At 42.7% G+C, this 14,026-nt stretch overlaps 3 protein-coding genes and 1 non-coding gene across 6 annotated transcripts in view; 2 read left to right on the plus strand and 2 right to left on the minus strand.

Moving 5' to 3' along the window:
• LOC143894637 (sodium-independent sulfate anion transporter) overlaps positions 1-14,026 on the plus strand; it is a 153,381-nt gene that overhangs the window by 37,615 nt on the left and 101,740 nt on the right. The window lies entirely within an intron of this gene.
• Trnaf-gaa (transfer RNA phenylalanine (anticodon GAA)) lies at positions 389-461 on the minus strand. Its single transcript has one exon. It is a non-coding gene; the product is annotated as a tRNA-Phe (tRNA).
• Positions 1,955-5,302, plus strand: Wmd (serine-threonine kinase receptor-associated protein wmd). Of its 2 annotated transcripts, none has more exons than XM_077401128.1 (5): positions 1,955-2,637; positions 3,480-3,778; positions 4,018-4,247; positions 4,491-4,627; positions 4,700-5,302. In XM_077401128.1, exons 1-5 carry the CDS (start codon positions 2,523-2,525, stop codon positions 4,909-4,911), a joined length of 993 nt encoding a protein of 330 aa, XP_077257254.1. In that variant the 5' UTR covers positions 1,955-2,522; the 3' UTR covers positions 4,912-5,302. The 2 variants fall into 2 exon arrangements, with proteins under 2 accessions (XP_077257254.1, XP_077257255.1); XM_077401129.1 differs by lacking the exon at positions 1,955-2,637 and adding an exon at positions 2,721-2,866.
• The window catches only part of LOC143894633 (uncharacterized), a 31,087-nt gene continuing 22,260 nt past the window's right edge, over positions 5,200-14,026 (minus strand). For both annotated transcript variants that reach the window (XM_077401071.1, XM_077401070.1), the window contains 4 exons: positions 10,130-11,058; positions 7,981-9,630; positions 6,603-7,655; positions 5,200-6,401 (listed from right to left, as the gene is read on the minus strand). In XM_077401071.1, the coding sequence (XP_077257197.1) occupies positions 6,132-6,401; positions 6,603-7,655; positions 7,981-9,630; positions 10,130-11,058 (3,902 nt within the window). In that variant the 3' untranslated portion in view covers positions 5,200-6,131. The remainder of the gene's footprint in view (positions 6,402-6,602; positions 7,656-7,980; positions 9,631-10,129; positions 11,059-14,026) is intronic.

The raw sequence follows: 14,026 nt of genomic DNA on the forward strand, positions 1-14,026 counted from the left end.
ACCTGATGAACGATAAAGACAGAATGATGCAATATAGCGCTGATAGCGCGCTCCCCGAACGTAGCCATGGAGAGTGTATTTTATATCCCAACATTATATTTCAATTTTCGTTGTTCTCTTTGCTAATTTACAATTAAATAAAAGTAGGTAATGTTCTATTTATCTTCTAAATAAAAGTTGACAGTATATTCTATTTATCTTGCAGATAAAGACAAGCGTAAAAGATAAGCGTTCTTCCTTAATTGCGAAACAATTTGTGCAAAAGAAAAAAGTTTTAATATCTATGCATGAATTTAGAAGTTTTTGAGATTGGGGTGTATTTTATACGCGAATAGGATTAATAATCGTTGTCCTGTCTTTTAGTTAGAAGAAAAAAAAAATTTGCCTCTGCCGAAACCCGGGATTGAACCGGGGACATTTAGATCTTCAGTCTAACGCTCTCCCAACTGAGCTATTTCGGCTCGTGAGGAGGACGTTCGTTGGCAGTCTGAAAAGGCATTCTTACAATATATATACGCAAGTCACGTATGATTCTATGTATAAAAACATCGAGATATTATCAATTAATTGTACATACGTATTATTTAAAATTACAGTACATAATTGTGTAATTCTTATTAATCTAGCTTTTATTTATTTTCAAATATTTTTCGAAAAGCGAACGAAATTTCTAAATAATCAATAAACTTTATACTGAATTTCTGTTGTCATATTTAGACGTTATATGAGATTTCTCATCATTTAGAGTAAAATGTTATAAAAATGAACAATATTTTTCATCGATGTAGATTTTGTCCTCACTTTTTTTATTTGCACTTTCTTATCTTCTATCGTGTAAATTCTACACAATTAAGACAGTTATTTACGAGGCAAGATTAATCACTGGCATATTGATTATAGTATCGGAGTCAGATTTATGTGTCGCAATCATCTTGAAATTTTCTCCAATTTTTTTTCTCCAATCCTATCCTTCGTACGTCAAGTGATTGACAGTAAACGCACGTTGCAAAAACGCGCATTCTATGAAATGCTAAGGTTACTTACCAAGAGCGGAAGGGAGGGAGAGCTGTTTTAATTCATGGTCGTGATTCGAGCGAAGGATCTGGAAGAGACCACTTACAGGGCCAAGGCGATATATGTTCCGACAATAAAATACGTGACAATAGAAGCACACGCAGTAAAGAAAAGAGGAAAAAGTAAACCATTGTATACTTATTGTTAAATTCGTAGTGTCAAATTATACTCAATTTGAGTCAATTTTAATCATTCCCATAAGTCGCCAGTGTGGCGATACTTAACATATGTTGTTAATTTAACTAAACCAATGAAGTTGAAATAACACTGTTCGGTGTGAAAATAATAAATTTCGACACGACGTGGTAATTAAAAATAACAAAATGTTATACTCAAGGTATAAGTTTAAATTTCATTCGATAATATTTAACCGTATTTATTAACTATCTTCATCTTTTTTTTTTATTATATAGGTATATATATGAAAATTAAAAAATACATCTTGGATTCGCTCAGGTCTTGATATCTATACTTCTAACGAGTATATTTCCATCGGGAAACGTAATGGATTATTAAAAGAAACACTCTCATGTGGATAATTTTCCGTTACTCCACCAAATTAGATACTTCTTGGTTCTTTTTGACCGAGATATGCGAAACGTTTGAATCTTGAATAATAAGTGCTATTTCAGAATAGTGTATTATTTATTACGCACAGCGTGCAAGTAAGTAACATTGGAGTATCCGCTCGCTCGCTTCCTCGGTGTGTTGACAATTTAAACGTGGACAATTCAACGCGTTCCCTGTGACGTGCGACGAACAACAATCTGCGTAATCTTCCATATAATCTTCCGTCGTTAAATCTAAAATCGATGAAGATTTATCCCGCCTTCGAATCCCCTTAAGCCGCTTATTTCAACATGTCTATATTTTTATTTCTACATTATACGATAACATATATCTTATTTGTTGAGATAAAAATGAATTCGTACGCGCGACCCAGATGTCTTCTAGAAGCACCAATGCCAAGTCAACTCCGAATCCCGCGACGCGGAGAACTGCATAAATTTGCAAAGTTCGGGCAGAGTTTTGCGGTTGGCGAGTGCTGAGGCCTGGGGCTCGCGTAAATAACGATCGCGCCTCATTTCGGAAAGGCAGAAAGAGCGACATATTCGCGGCGGGACGCGTATAGAACGGGAGAACGAGAGAAAAAGGGAGACGAGGACGCGGCGACGAGGCCGCGCGTCCGCGACGCTCTTCCTGCCTCGGAACTTACGCGGGCGATCGGCACCGCGCCGTCGTGGCCGTCGGTGCGTCGGCCGATCGGGTCGGCGGTCGGCGTCAGTCGCGTTTCGTACGCCGAGCGGCCAAGTCGAGCGCACGTGGACGCAGTGGAAGAAGTCGCGTGGAAGCGTGCGCGCGCGTCACCATCCATCCGCCCGTCGTCGTTAGGAAGGAAGAGGAAACGAAGGAAAACGGGGGCCGACGGCGACCAGGAAAACGGAGCGATGGCCAGCTTGAGGCAGACCCCGCTGACGTGCAGCGGCCACACGAGACCCGTGGTCCACCTCGCCTTCTCCGACGTCACCGAGTCCGGGTACTTCCTCATCTCGGCGTGCAAAGGTGAGACACACACGGCGAGAGACACGAGTTTTGCGCGAAACACGGGGGCGAGACCCCGCGATCGGCCTAGACCGATCGTCGTCGCGTCTCTCGCTCCGATTTTTCCCCCCTTCCCCCTTCCCTCCCGACTCCCGATCGGTTCGGCCGCACGTCCGATTCTCGATCGCCTTGGCCCGATTCTTTCCGGTCGCTCCCAAGGATCCGCGAGGCTCTTCGAGGTTAGACGCGCGTAAGTATACGCTCTCGACCTCGACGCGCGATCTCTTCCTGCCTGTCGCGACGTATGTACGCGACGGCAGCTCGATTGAGTCATTATTATTAGTTGAGGTTAATCGAAGAGCTTTAAACGCTTTTATTTTCCACGATGTTCCACGCAAGTCATGCTTGATACATGAAAATTTTTGTATTATAAAATGATAAGCAATTTTGATTCTTTCCGAACTTTAACTTCTCTAAATATTCTACAAAATAGATATTTTTGAAGCATAAAATGTATTGCGTAATATAATATTTGGTATAAAAACATTTTATGCTTCAAAGATATATTAAGTTAAAATATTTGGAAAAACTAAAGCTTTGGAAAAGAGTATTGTTTACAGTAAAATATGCTTTGAATATGTCCATTCTGTGAAATAATTTTTGCGAAAGCTGAAGCTTCGAAAGAGTTAAAATTGCTTATTTCCTAATTCGATGTGTTATCAATCATATTTTTGGAATTATTTGGAAATAAAACGACTTAAATGTCTTTTCATGTTATACATATATATTTATCAATGACACATTTAATTATTGTAAATGAAATTACGTGGATGAAATATTTAGGAGCGAATAATTTTTTTCAGATGGCAAACCTATGTTGCGGCAAGGCGACACTGGAGATTGGATCGGTACGTTTGAGGGACACAAAGGGGCAGTGTGGGGCGTAGCTTTAAATCCAGAGGCTACGCGAGCTGCGACTGGCGCAGCAGATTTTAATGCCAAAGTCTGGGACGCGATTAAAGGAGAGGAAGTCCATTCCTTTCAGCACAATCATATAGTTAAATCTGTCAATTTTAGTACCGATTCCAATCATCTGTGTACTGGCTCTAACGAGAAGATTGTACGCATTTATGATCTTAATAAACCAGAAGCAGCTCCACAGGTAAAATTATATAAACTGATAAACCGTTTGTTCTTTATCGAGGAACTTCCCGAACTGGTGGCACACTAGTACGCGATAAGTTAGAGAGACAAGTATTTTGTTTCGCTCTAACTTATTGCACCAATGTGTCAATCAGTTCAGGACGTTTTTCGAAAAAGCACAGACGGGGAATGATATAAATACGATTTACAATAATTATCTGGTTTAATGTAAAATGTTTCGATTTCTTTCATTTTCAGATCTTCTCAGGTCACACCAGCGGTATTAGGCACGTCACTTTCTTCGACAATAACACCGCTTTAATTACCTGCGCAGATGACAAGACACTGAGGGTATGGGACAGAAATAGCGGGCAAGAAGTTAAGAGACTAGACTTCCCTGCGATTCCAAGTTCCATGGAGGTGTCGAAAGATGGAACCATTATTACTACCGCTCACGCTAACATTGTTACCTTTTGGGATAGCAAAGAGTACGTAACATTTTTTCTCCTTGTTATAACAGTTCTTCGAAGAGTCATTCTACGCGAAAAAAATCTTAGGTTTTTCCTAGTTTTGCTCCAATTTGAGAAGAGGATATAGGCTTTTTACCAAGCTACCCAGCATCCCATTATAAAATTATTAAATATTAAAATAATATCAAAACATTTTTATAATAATGAAGATTCACGCTGTTTTCATATGGAAATAATTGTTTCAATTTTTCAACTTGTCAGATTAACCAAGATAAAAGAATTTATGGCCCCGACTCAAGTCAATAGTGTCAGCTTGCATCCGGATTGTACTATTTTTGTGTGTGGTGGGGAGGACTTCAAAATGTACAAATTTGACTATAGTACAGGGGCGGAAATAGGTAAATTTTTTTTGTAATTTAGCAATTTTAACCAAAAATAATCCTGATTGTATGTAAAATTTGAATTTACAGAGTCTTTCAAGGGACACTTTGGGCCTGTACACTGCGTACGCTTTTCACCGGACGGTGAATTGTACGCTAGCGGATCCGAGGATGGTACCTTAAGACTGTGGCAGACCGTAGTCGGCAAAACCTACGGATTATGGCGCTGCGTGGAACAGCCGCCCACAATACAAGAAAATGTCGCCGTGGTTAATAATAAACAAGAAGTTCCTGCAAGTTAAACTTGAACCTCAATAAGACAAGAAAATCTCCAGATGTCTTTCCGAAAGCCTAAAAGCAGACCTCTTGTACCAAACTCGAGTGGATGAATATTCTGCAAATTAAAACGCGTCGAATATTTATTATTTGGGCTGCCGGAAATTCTTGTAAATAACTCATCCATCTAGACAGAGATCGCCCGCCTCGACCGTGGCCTTTATTCCAAAACTACAAGTGAGAGGACCAATTTCAGAGCTCGCGGAGGTGCGGGGGCTACAGGATTGTTTGTATTACGAGGAGAAACAACAATGAAAAAGAAATATTAACATTTATTAACATTATACATGTCACGTTATTATAATACAAAATTAGGTAGAGATGTAACGAGAGAAAGAAAGACAAGTTCATGACGAACGTTGCATTTGTATTTCTTCCGAGCCGATACCGTTCATCATTCAAACACACGAAACGACATATCGATACGTGACGCTGACACGTACCGCACAGCACACATGATATCGCGTGTCTATTTTGACATGTTTTGTAATCATTTCGATCTTAATTTCCGCGGTAACGTAATATCGCCATAATGTACAGCACGACAATCCAATACAAGCCGTTTGCTTGTACGCGCGTTTATCTACTGCGTTAGTCCTGGCAATGACAGGTGTTCTAATCTCCTTCTTTTGAAAAGATATCAAATATAATCTAATTACGTAAAAATTCAAATTGCTTCGAATATTATTCGAAACCGGAAAGTCACTTTCAACAATTTTTCTGTTTCGAATAATATTCAAAATTTGTGTTATATTCTACATGATTCAATGTGTCTTGAAACCATCGCTACCTCCTAATTCAAGAAGTTCCATGTCCCGTTCGCGTGTCTTTCCGCTCTCTTTTATTTTTCGACGATGCGATCTCGTTCTTCTTCGGTGAACTACTTGCGTCTTATCATCTATATTTACACGCCGACAGGTACTCTTTCTTTCATCTTCCGTTAAGTATCTCCTGCATCATGCGTATGTTTAAAACATGCTCACATGTCCCCCCCCCCTGTCTGTCCGCTGTATTTGTTTTTTTCCTTTATAGTATTGAGCTCGAGCACGACTGACCGGTTATGAAATTTTGGGATCGCGTTTGTCGTACAGTCTCTCGAAGTAAAGGCAGTGCGTTTCCTGCGTACAATACGATAAATCAGTTAACGAAGAGTTATGAATTTTAAGTCTTCCCATCTCTTTCGGATTCAGCCGATGAATTGCGAAAGGTCGGGCAGCTTGAAGCCGTTGAATGAGGCTGGCGTCTGCGAACTTCTTATATTGTTCGTGTGTGGCGGGAAACCAGAGAAACCCGAGCCGCTAGGCGTGGTGAACTGTTGTAGCCTCGCGTTACTCTCCGAGGCTGCCAGCACGAAACCGCATTGGGCGGTGCACACGTCGTCCCGCAGAATCGCCTCTCGAGAAGCCTCTCGTAGAAGTTGATTGCAGTCCGTGACTCTCAGTGAGGCGCATTGCGTCTGCAAAAAGGAGAGACTTGTTTTTAAGATCTAATTTCAAGATTATAGATTGTTGTGTGTATACGAGTACACAAGTGTTGATTTGACACTTCTTTTTTTTTTTATATATGGACCGTAAAAAGATGAAGTTTATTTGATTCGAGTTGGAAACAGGAGACTCGAGCTTTTATGCGTTTCTTTTCATTCAGAGAATATACTTACGCCTTCATTGGTGCAAACGCAACTAGTGCAAGGCGTAGGGAAGCCAGACTCGCCGACCGCGACGTTCCTTCCGCCGATCTGACAGCCATGTCTGGTCTCTCGCCAGGCGGAGAAGTCCATGTGGGGCATGGAGCTGCACGGTACGCGCGGATTCAAGAAATTACTGGGTAGGTCGAACGCCGCTCTCTGCATGTCCATCTGGTGGTTCATGTTCTCACACATCACCTTGGACAGGGTAGTCTTGCGAATCTCCGCCATCTGATGCTCGGTAAAGCGGATGTTGGGATCGTCGGTCTCGTACCAGAAACGATCGCACTTCCTCGACTGTCTGAACTGGATGGCGATGATGCAGGCGAAGGTGGGCCCGACCAGGCCACCCTGAAGCGGTCGCTCGCTCATACCGCCCGGGAAGAGATCGATGTCGTCCACGGAGGCGTATATGCGTTTCATCCGAGCTATCACTTCCGGCGCCATTTCCCTGGACAGATCCTCGAACGTGGTGGCCTTCTTCAAGTTGCAGAGCGCTCGGTAGTGATTGTACGACGGCAGTCCGTGATCGCGGGCCCGGTGAATGTTCAGGGCTATCAGATCCACGCCGGAGTGCGGGATACCGCGTTGCTCGAACAGGTGATTGGTCACCTCGCCGGTGATGAACTGATCCAACGTCTCCATCGGCGTGGCCACCAAGCCACATATCATCTCGTCGATCATGTTCTCCTGATAGAGCATGTCCGGATTGAAGAATCCGTCACGCAGCAAGATGGGCGGATCGATGTTCTGATAGTTGCGGTCCATGCGCGGCAAGTGCGGCCGCAGCAAGGAATGACCGATTCGGAAGGCCGCGGTGGCGAACTCATTGAGCACGCTGGGATTGCAAGTGGGCGAGTACTCCTTGTAGTAACCTTGGGGCAATAATTTGAGACCGTACAGGCTGACGGCATTCCAGCCGAGAATCCTCGGCAGAAACTCGTTGTACGTGATGTGTTGCAGCATCGCGCTAATGATGCGTCGCGTCTCCTGAAACAATTTCTCGCCGTCCCAGTGAGGATTCACCTGTTTAAAAAAATTGTCATATTAACGAAGAAACGATTGTTTTTATCTAGTTAGCAAGGTGTTAGCAATCCGCCGATTCGTAGTGTCAATTTATACTCAATTTAAGTCATTTTTACTATTTCTGTTAGGTCGCCACTGCTCTTACTTATAATTATCGTTAATTTAACTAAAGCAATGGAGTTAAAATAATAAATAGTTAAAAATAACAAAAAATTATTTAACTCAAGATATTGATTTGAATTTTATTCTTTAATATTTAACAGTGAATATATGACGACAGAAAGTTTTTTCCAATCCATATTTCAATAAAAAAGAGAAGACTTACGTGCCGCAAACCTTCCATCACGCGATTGTGTTCGCGTATCCACATGGTATGCATAACTGCCAGGGCCGGTTGCTCCGAAGCGCGACCGTCACCGCCGATGAAGCAGTACCCCGATCGCGCCTTGCACTCCGGATGCGTCGGCGATTGCGGCAATAGGTCCCTGCCGCGATTCGGGTGCGTCGTGATGTTCATGCGGCCGTTGAAGCCGCGCAGGAGGTTGCAGATACACGAGTTCTCGCCGTAGACCACCGACGCGTCCAGGAAACCGGTGTTCTGATTCACCTGCTCGCGCGGACCCAGATGCTGCTGGCCCGGCAACGATCTCATCGACGGGAAGCACATACGCGCGCCCGACGAAACGTTCACGGTGGGATAAAAGTGATCGCCCGGCGGCACGGGGAACGGATTGCACTCGGGATGGACGGTGCGCGGCGAGTCGCACGATCGGCAGCTGGGAATCGACTCTTGAAAGCCCTTGTGGATGGGTGTCATCGTCAAGTCGTGATCCAGGAATTGCGCGAACTGCATCACCATCAGCGTGTAGCGATTGTGCAAATTCGATATGTCGGGGTGGATCACGGTGGAGATCACTCGGGGGTTCGGCAACGCCGCGCCGGTAACGGAGGTGGTTCTCGGTTTGGAAACGCCGTCCTCGTAAGCGGGCGGCAACAGGCGGGCGAAGGTGGTTAGCGATTTACCAAGGCTGGGATTGCGCAGATTGTTGCAATGACCCGACAGGGTTCGGTAGGGCGTGGTTGGATCGCATCGGGAATCGTCCACGGGACAGTGGACCTCCTCGTGATTCGTCGGCTTGTGATGGTGATTCAGGAAACCGGAGATATCGACGTTCTGCAGCAGGTCGGAGAATTCGTTCGTGTTGGGGAAGCCCAGGACGTTCTCCGTGTTGTCGAAGATCTGTCGCCTCCTGCGCCGAAGACCGTGCACGCCATTTAGAATCTCATTCGTAGCCAATTCGTACATGATGGACGAGTTGGCGAGCAGCAGGGCGTCCTTGTTGGCTTTCGAGAAGCTGGCCGCGGTGCCGGCGGGTGATCGCGGGTCGGCGATTTTCTGCTCCAGCCAGGCGTTGTACTCCAACTGCTTCCGCTCGATTAGCTCCTCCTCGGCTCTCTTCACCGCGGCGGCGAGCACCTCGGGGCTGATCTCCGGCAGAAGCTGCATTGGCTCACCCGTGCTCGTGTTTATCGAGCTGTGCTGCATCATCGCAGGAAGTGGCAGCGGATCCTCGGTCCACGCCGCAACATTCAGGGACTCGTACTGCTCGCAGTTGATCCTGCTGTTCAGGTACTGGTCCTGTCGGATGAACACTCTCGGCTGGATCCTGCGGATGTTGGTGTTGGCGCATAGAATACTGGCGAGGGACACCTTCCTGACCTCGACCAGCTGCGTCGCCGTCAGTCCTGACGGAGGGATGTCGTTCTCGTACCAGAAGCGGTCGGAATTTCTTATCGTCACAAACTGCTTCTTGAGAAGACACTCGAACGTTGGACCCACAGCGACGCCCGTGGCCGGAGTCTCCAGGATACCGCCCACGAGAAGATCCACGTCCTCCACGTTCGCGTAAATCGTACTTAGCATCTGCGCGTGCTCGGATCGCATTACTCTCGCTAGATCCGTGAAGTTTTCAATCTGTATCAAAGCGAATTGAAATAATTATTAAGGTTTCTTGATAAAATAAAAATTATTAATTTATTGATTACTGATTTATATTCACATTTATAATTATTTTTAGATTATTAACTCACGAAATTTTATTTTATCGTTAAAAAATGTTATTTCAAATGCAAATTTTCTTGAAAACTATTTTGAAATCTAATTCTATGTTATGCTATAAAAGTATCACTATATCTCTCTCGTGCTGACATTTGTTCACCATTTTTGGTTTCATAAATCTTCTTTCTAATTGTGCAATTAGACAATACAAAAAAGTATCATGTTTAATAATGTATAATTGATTTATGATATTTATTTTACCATGACAACTTTTCTTTATATTTTTATTTTAGGAAACTAACAAAAATGTGTAAAAATGATGGCGGTTCTTCAAAGATAAAAAAATCACGTGGCTTTTACTTCTTTATAAAAAAAGGATAATAATTGTAGAATTTATTTGTGGTATCGAGCTTACCTTAACACTCTCTCCCAAACAGTCAACCAGGAACTTGATGTATCCGGGCACTCCGTGATCTCGTGCAATATGCATAGACCAGGCGGCCGCGTCCGGCGCGGATGCGAGACCGATGGCATTAGCGGAAGTGATAACGTGACTCTCCAGATCCCCAATTTTATCGGCACGCGTCCAAACGAGAGCGCGGAGAGCTGCCATCGCCACTGCGTGGTACGTGCCCGCTTTGTTGGACGAAGAGTAGCCAGCGTAGAAGCCGTTCGCGAGTGGTCTGAGCTCGTGATCGACCTCTGCGGCTTCCCGCAATATCGCCGGCACGTATTCGTTGAGGGTGACGTGCTGGAGCTGCGCGACGACGATGCGGCGCGCCTCCAAGAAGAGCTTCGCGTCGTCCCAGTGCACGTTCGCCTCCGCCAGTCTCTCCGCCACGCGATTATGCTCGCGCAGGAAGACCCGATGCAGGAGGCCGAGCGCGTCCCGATCGGTCCGGTTGCACAACTCGCAGGCGCTCAGGTCGACCTTGCCGTCGTCGTAGGTCCTGAGCAGATGCAGCTTGTCATCGGTGGCGCCGTAGATACCGGAACCGTCCAAATACGCCGAGACTCCGTTCATTTGCTCCCGCGTTTCGAATTGACAACCGTGCACCGTTAAACTCGGTACCGATCGCCAGTAACTCCTGCAGCCGAATCCTTCGTCGCGCATCTCGTGACACTCCGGATGCTGCTGCACGTTGGAGCAGCATTTATCCTCGGGACCCACGGAGTGTATGGTGGCAGCGATATCCTGCAGCACCAGCTCCGACCAGACGCCGGAGAGACTAGTCAAACCCTCGTGACTTTCCACCCTCGGGGAGGATGTCAGAACACGGGAGATGACGTCGCTTGGTGCAGGTAGACTGTGAGTGCCCACCGATTGACGCGGTCTTGAGATCCCTAATGCGGACATATAAAATTACGAGCTCGTTAGAATTTAGAAACTTCGCATCTTCGCTTCTTGTAATATTTTTTCTCTTTTTTCCCCCATATTTTTATTTTTCTCTCATTTTTCTCTTTAGCTTTAGATAGAATTATATATTTTTATATTCCATATTTTTGAATTCTCTTTTGTTGAAAAAAATTGATACTAATAAAATAGTGCCATTAAAAATCATATAAATTTTTTAAAACAGATAAAAAGCAACGTTCGTTTTTCAACGTTACGTTATATCGATGCTTTGCGTAATTATAATAATATTCTTAAAAATTTTTACGTTACATGAATTTTAACTTATCCCCCGTATGGGACCGGGGTAGAATAGTCCCATGGTATGTTTTGCCTGTCGTAAGAGGCGACTAAAAGAACAATAAGTGACATAGGGCAGCTAAGTCACTATCAGGTCGAGGCTGGAGAGAATTCTGGCAGGCTTGATACTGAACACATACAGACGACAATCACTGATTAGGCGGTTGTGATGCTGCGATGTGAAAGACAAAGGGGAAATCCTACCACATTAATACATATACAGAGTATCTGATAATGATGACATCTTCTGAAATGAAAGATTCCGGAGATAAAAATAGTCCCCGAGTCGGATCTCCGGGAGCGAACTACTTCAGAGGACGTTATCGACAAGATCAATAAAAAGTGCAAACTAGATGCAGCACTGAATTTTTAACAGTCTTTTCACATTTCATAAATTTGTATTTATAGATGTGCTTTACATAGAAATTAGTTTAAATTGACAAGAGAAAATATAAGTGTGACTAAAAAATGTTAATATATAAAGAAAGTTATGTGTGAAACAAGGGAAATGAAGAAATATTATGCATGAAATTTACTTCGCATGTTTAATGCAACAGTTAATTGTATTTATGAAATACGTTCATGAAAGATGTACAATGTACAATGTCATTTGTTTTTTTCCGGGCAAGCAACTTTCGATCGTTTGCACTTATTTCATTTTATTTTTATCCCATGGGTAAGAATGGTTTCTTCTTTGAATGAGTGTTGCTATTGAGGCAATTATAACTCTCTAATAGAAAGGATGAATGGCATTAATGAGCTTAAATACATCCATGACTAATTATCTTCGCGACTGTTACTCATCCAAACAGAAGGAATAAAAGATTAAGGTAAAAACGGATTTGATGATTGAAAAATTTAAAGAATTTTTTTAAGAAAATTTTTCAAAACCGTGACGAAACCAAAACAAGAATTGATTCTAATAAAAAAAAACGTCATAAATGTTAAAATAAGATCTTTTAATATTATGTCTCACTTTTGTGAAAACGGTTTCGGAAATTGGAAAATTAAAATTATCTTTTTGCCAATTTGAACGGCATAATTTTCAATGACGTTGTTTTATATTTCATCTTCGATAATTGCCATCAAGATCACGAATATGGCGAGCGTAATGAAGTCGATTATCCTAAACGGAAAGCAGTTTTTCGAAATGAATACAATGGAAATCAAGAGTGTAGCATTACGCATGGAGTGCGAGAAGTAAGACAATATGAAAATATATCGGGATGCGAATACTTAGCACAAGGTGACAATTAATGCATCCCACGTTTGAATGTGTCGGCACTCGATAAGTGAGTGCAGATTAACAAAATAGAACGATGTAATGATCATAAAATTAACGTCAACAATAATGCATCAATCATAAAGAATGATATAAAAATGTTTAATGTGTATATTAATGAAAATGCGCGAACAAATTTGACGATGTTTCAAATGCGGATGCACACGATGACTCACGCCGACACGACGCTACCGGCGAAGGAGCCGCGAAAGAGCGCGGCTCTTCGCGTTCGGGCTCGAAAAGTGCAATGTGTGTCAAAATTCTGTGTCATGGTTACGCACAGGCGTCGCTCTTTAATGATCACGCAGTAAGTGTTACACAGAGCGCCAATGGTTTTCTTCCTACACAATGAACGCGTGGCCCTTTCATTCGTGACGCGCACAACTCATCAATGATGACGACAGCGCGTTTATGCTCGGCGAAAATGATTAATTTTTTCATCTTTTCCGCTTCCACCGCTCTCTCATCAATAAGATTTATCTAACGGTATAAGATCCATAAATACTAAACTATTTTAATTGTGATGATGTTTCTAATTGCGGTAATTTTTACATATTTATTAAGACAAACTTGGAAAAATTTTCTCTTAAATCTCGTCGTTTTTTTTAATGCTTTTTATTAACAAACCGTTCGTGCAGATTCATTTCAATATAGAAACTTGTTATGTATATAAAACATGAACGAATTGTGCATTTATTGTGTGTTCAAACTGTCACGTAATATTTGTATTTAATTGAAAATTTTTGACTTGTATTAATGACTTGACATAACTTGACATAAATCAGATTTATATGTATATACGACCAATTCTTTTGTTACATAATATGACTGATTCTGATGAATTGTCAAGCTAAAATTCTTCATTTCATAATATATAACAAGGTATTTATCTTCTCGCATGATCATTCTGTCGTAAAAGCGCAATGAAAATTTATAGAAAGGCATTCAGCGATCATCGAGGTATTTTGGGGTCAACGACGTCGAAAGGCGCCGTCTGGCAACCACTGCCCACAGAAGAACCACAGTCACTTTCTTCGGTCTTCTCACTTTCATATTTTCGTTTGAATTCTTTTCCCGGAGATGGGCGCCAGCTGCCTGCCTTTCCTTCTCTTTTACGCGAAGGATATCGCCGAAAGTCCGGACTCCGAATAATTTGGTAGTGCGAATTTAATTCTCGCTTAGTTAGCACGAAAACATCAAGAGTTCAACTAACTTTAGGCAATTACCCATAATTCGCAAAGTTCTATTTATAATTTTACGTGTAACTGTAATACGAAAAATATTTGAAGAATCAGAATACGCAACATATATGCGTGTAATTAAAATATATTATTATA

This window comes from Temnothorax americanus, unplaced genomic scaffold (assembly GCF_048541705.1).
Source record: "Temnothorax americanus isolate GAGA-0224 unplaced genomic scaffold, ASM4854170v1 Scaffold14, whole genome shotgun sequence".
NCBI classification, from domain to species: domain Eukaryota; kingdom Metazoa; phylum Arthropoda; class Insecta; order Hymenoptera; family Formicidae; genus Temnothorax; species Temnothorax americanus.

What these genes read in the sequence shown, in the direction of transcription:
- Wmd (XM_077401128.1), top strand. Translation starts at nt 2,523, where the DNA reads ATGGCCAGCTTGAGGCAGACCCCGCTGACGTGCAGCGGCCACACGAGA. An exon ending in AACCAGAAGCAGCTCCACAG is followed by an intron (nt 3,779 to 4,017) that starts GTAAAATTATAT and finishes TTTCATTTTCAG; the next exon opens with ATCTTCTCAGGTCACACCAG. An exon ending in TAGTACAGGGGCGGAAATAG is followed by an intron (nt 4,628 to 4,699) that starts GTAAATTTTTTT and finishes TTGAATTTACAG; the next exon opens with AGTCTTTCAAGGGACACTTT.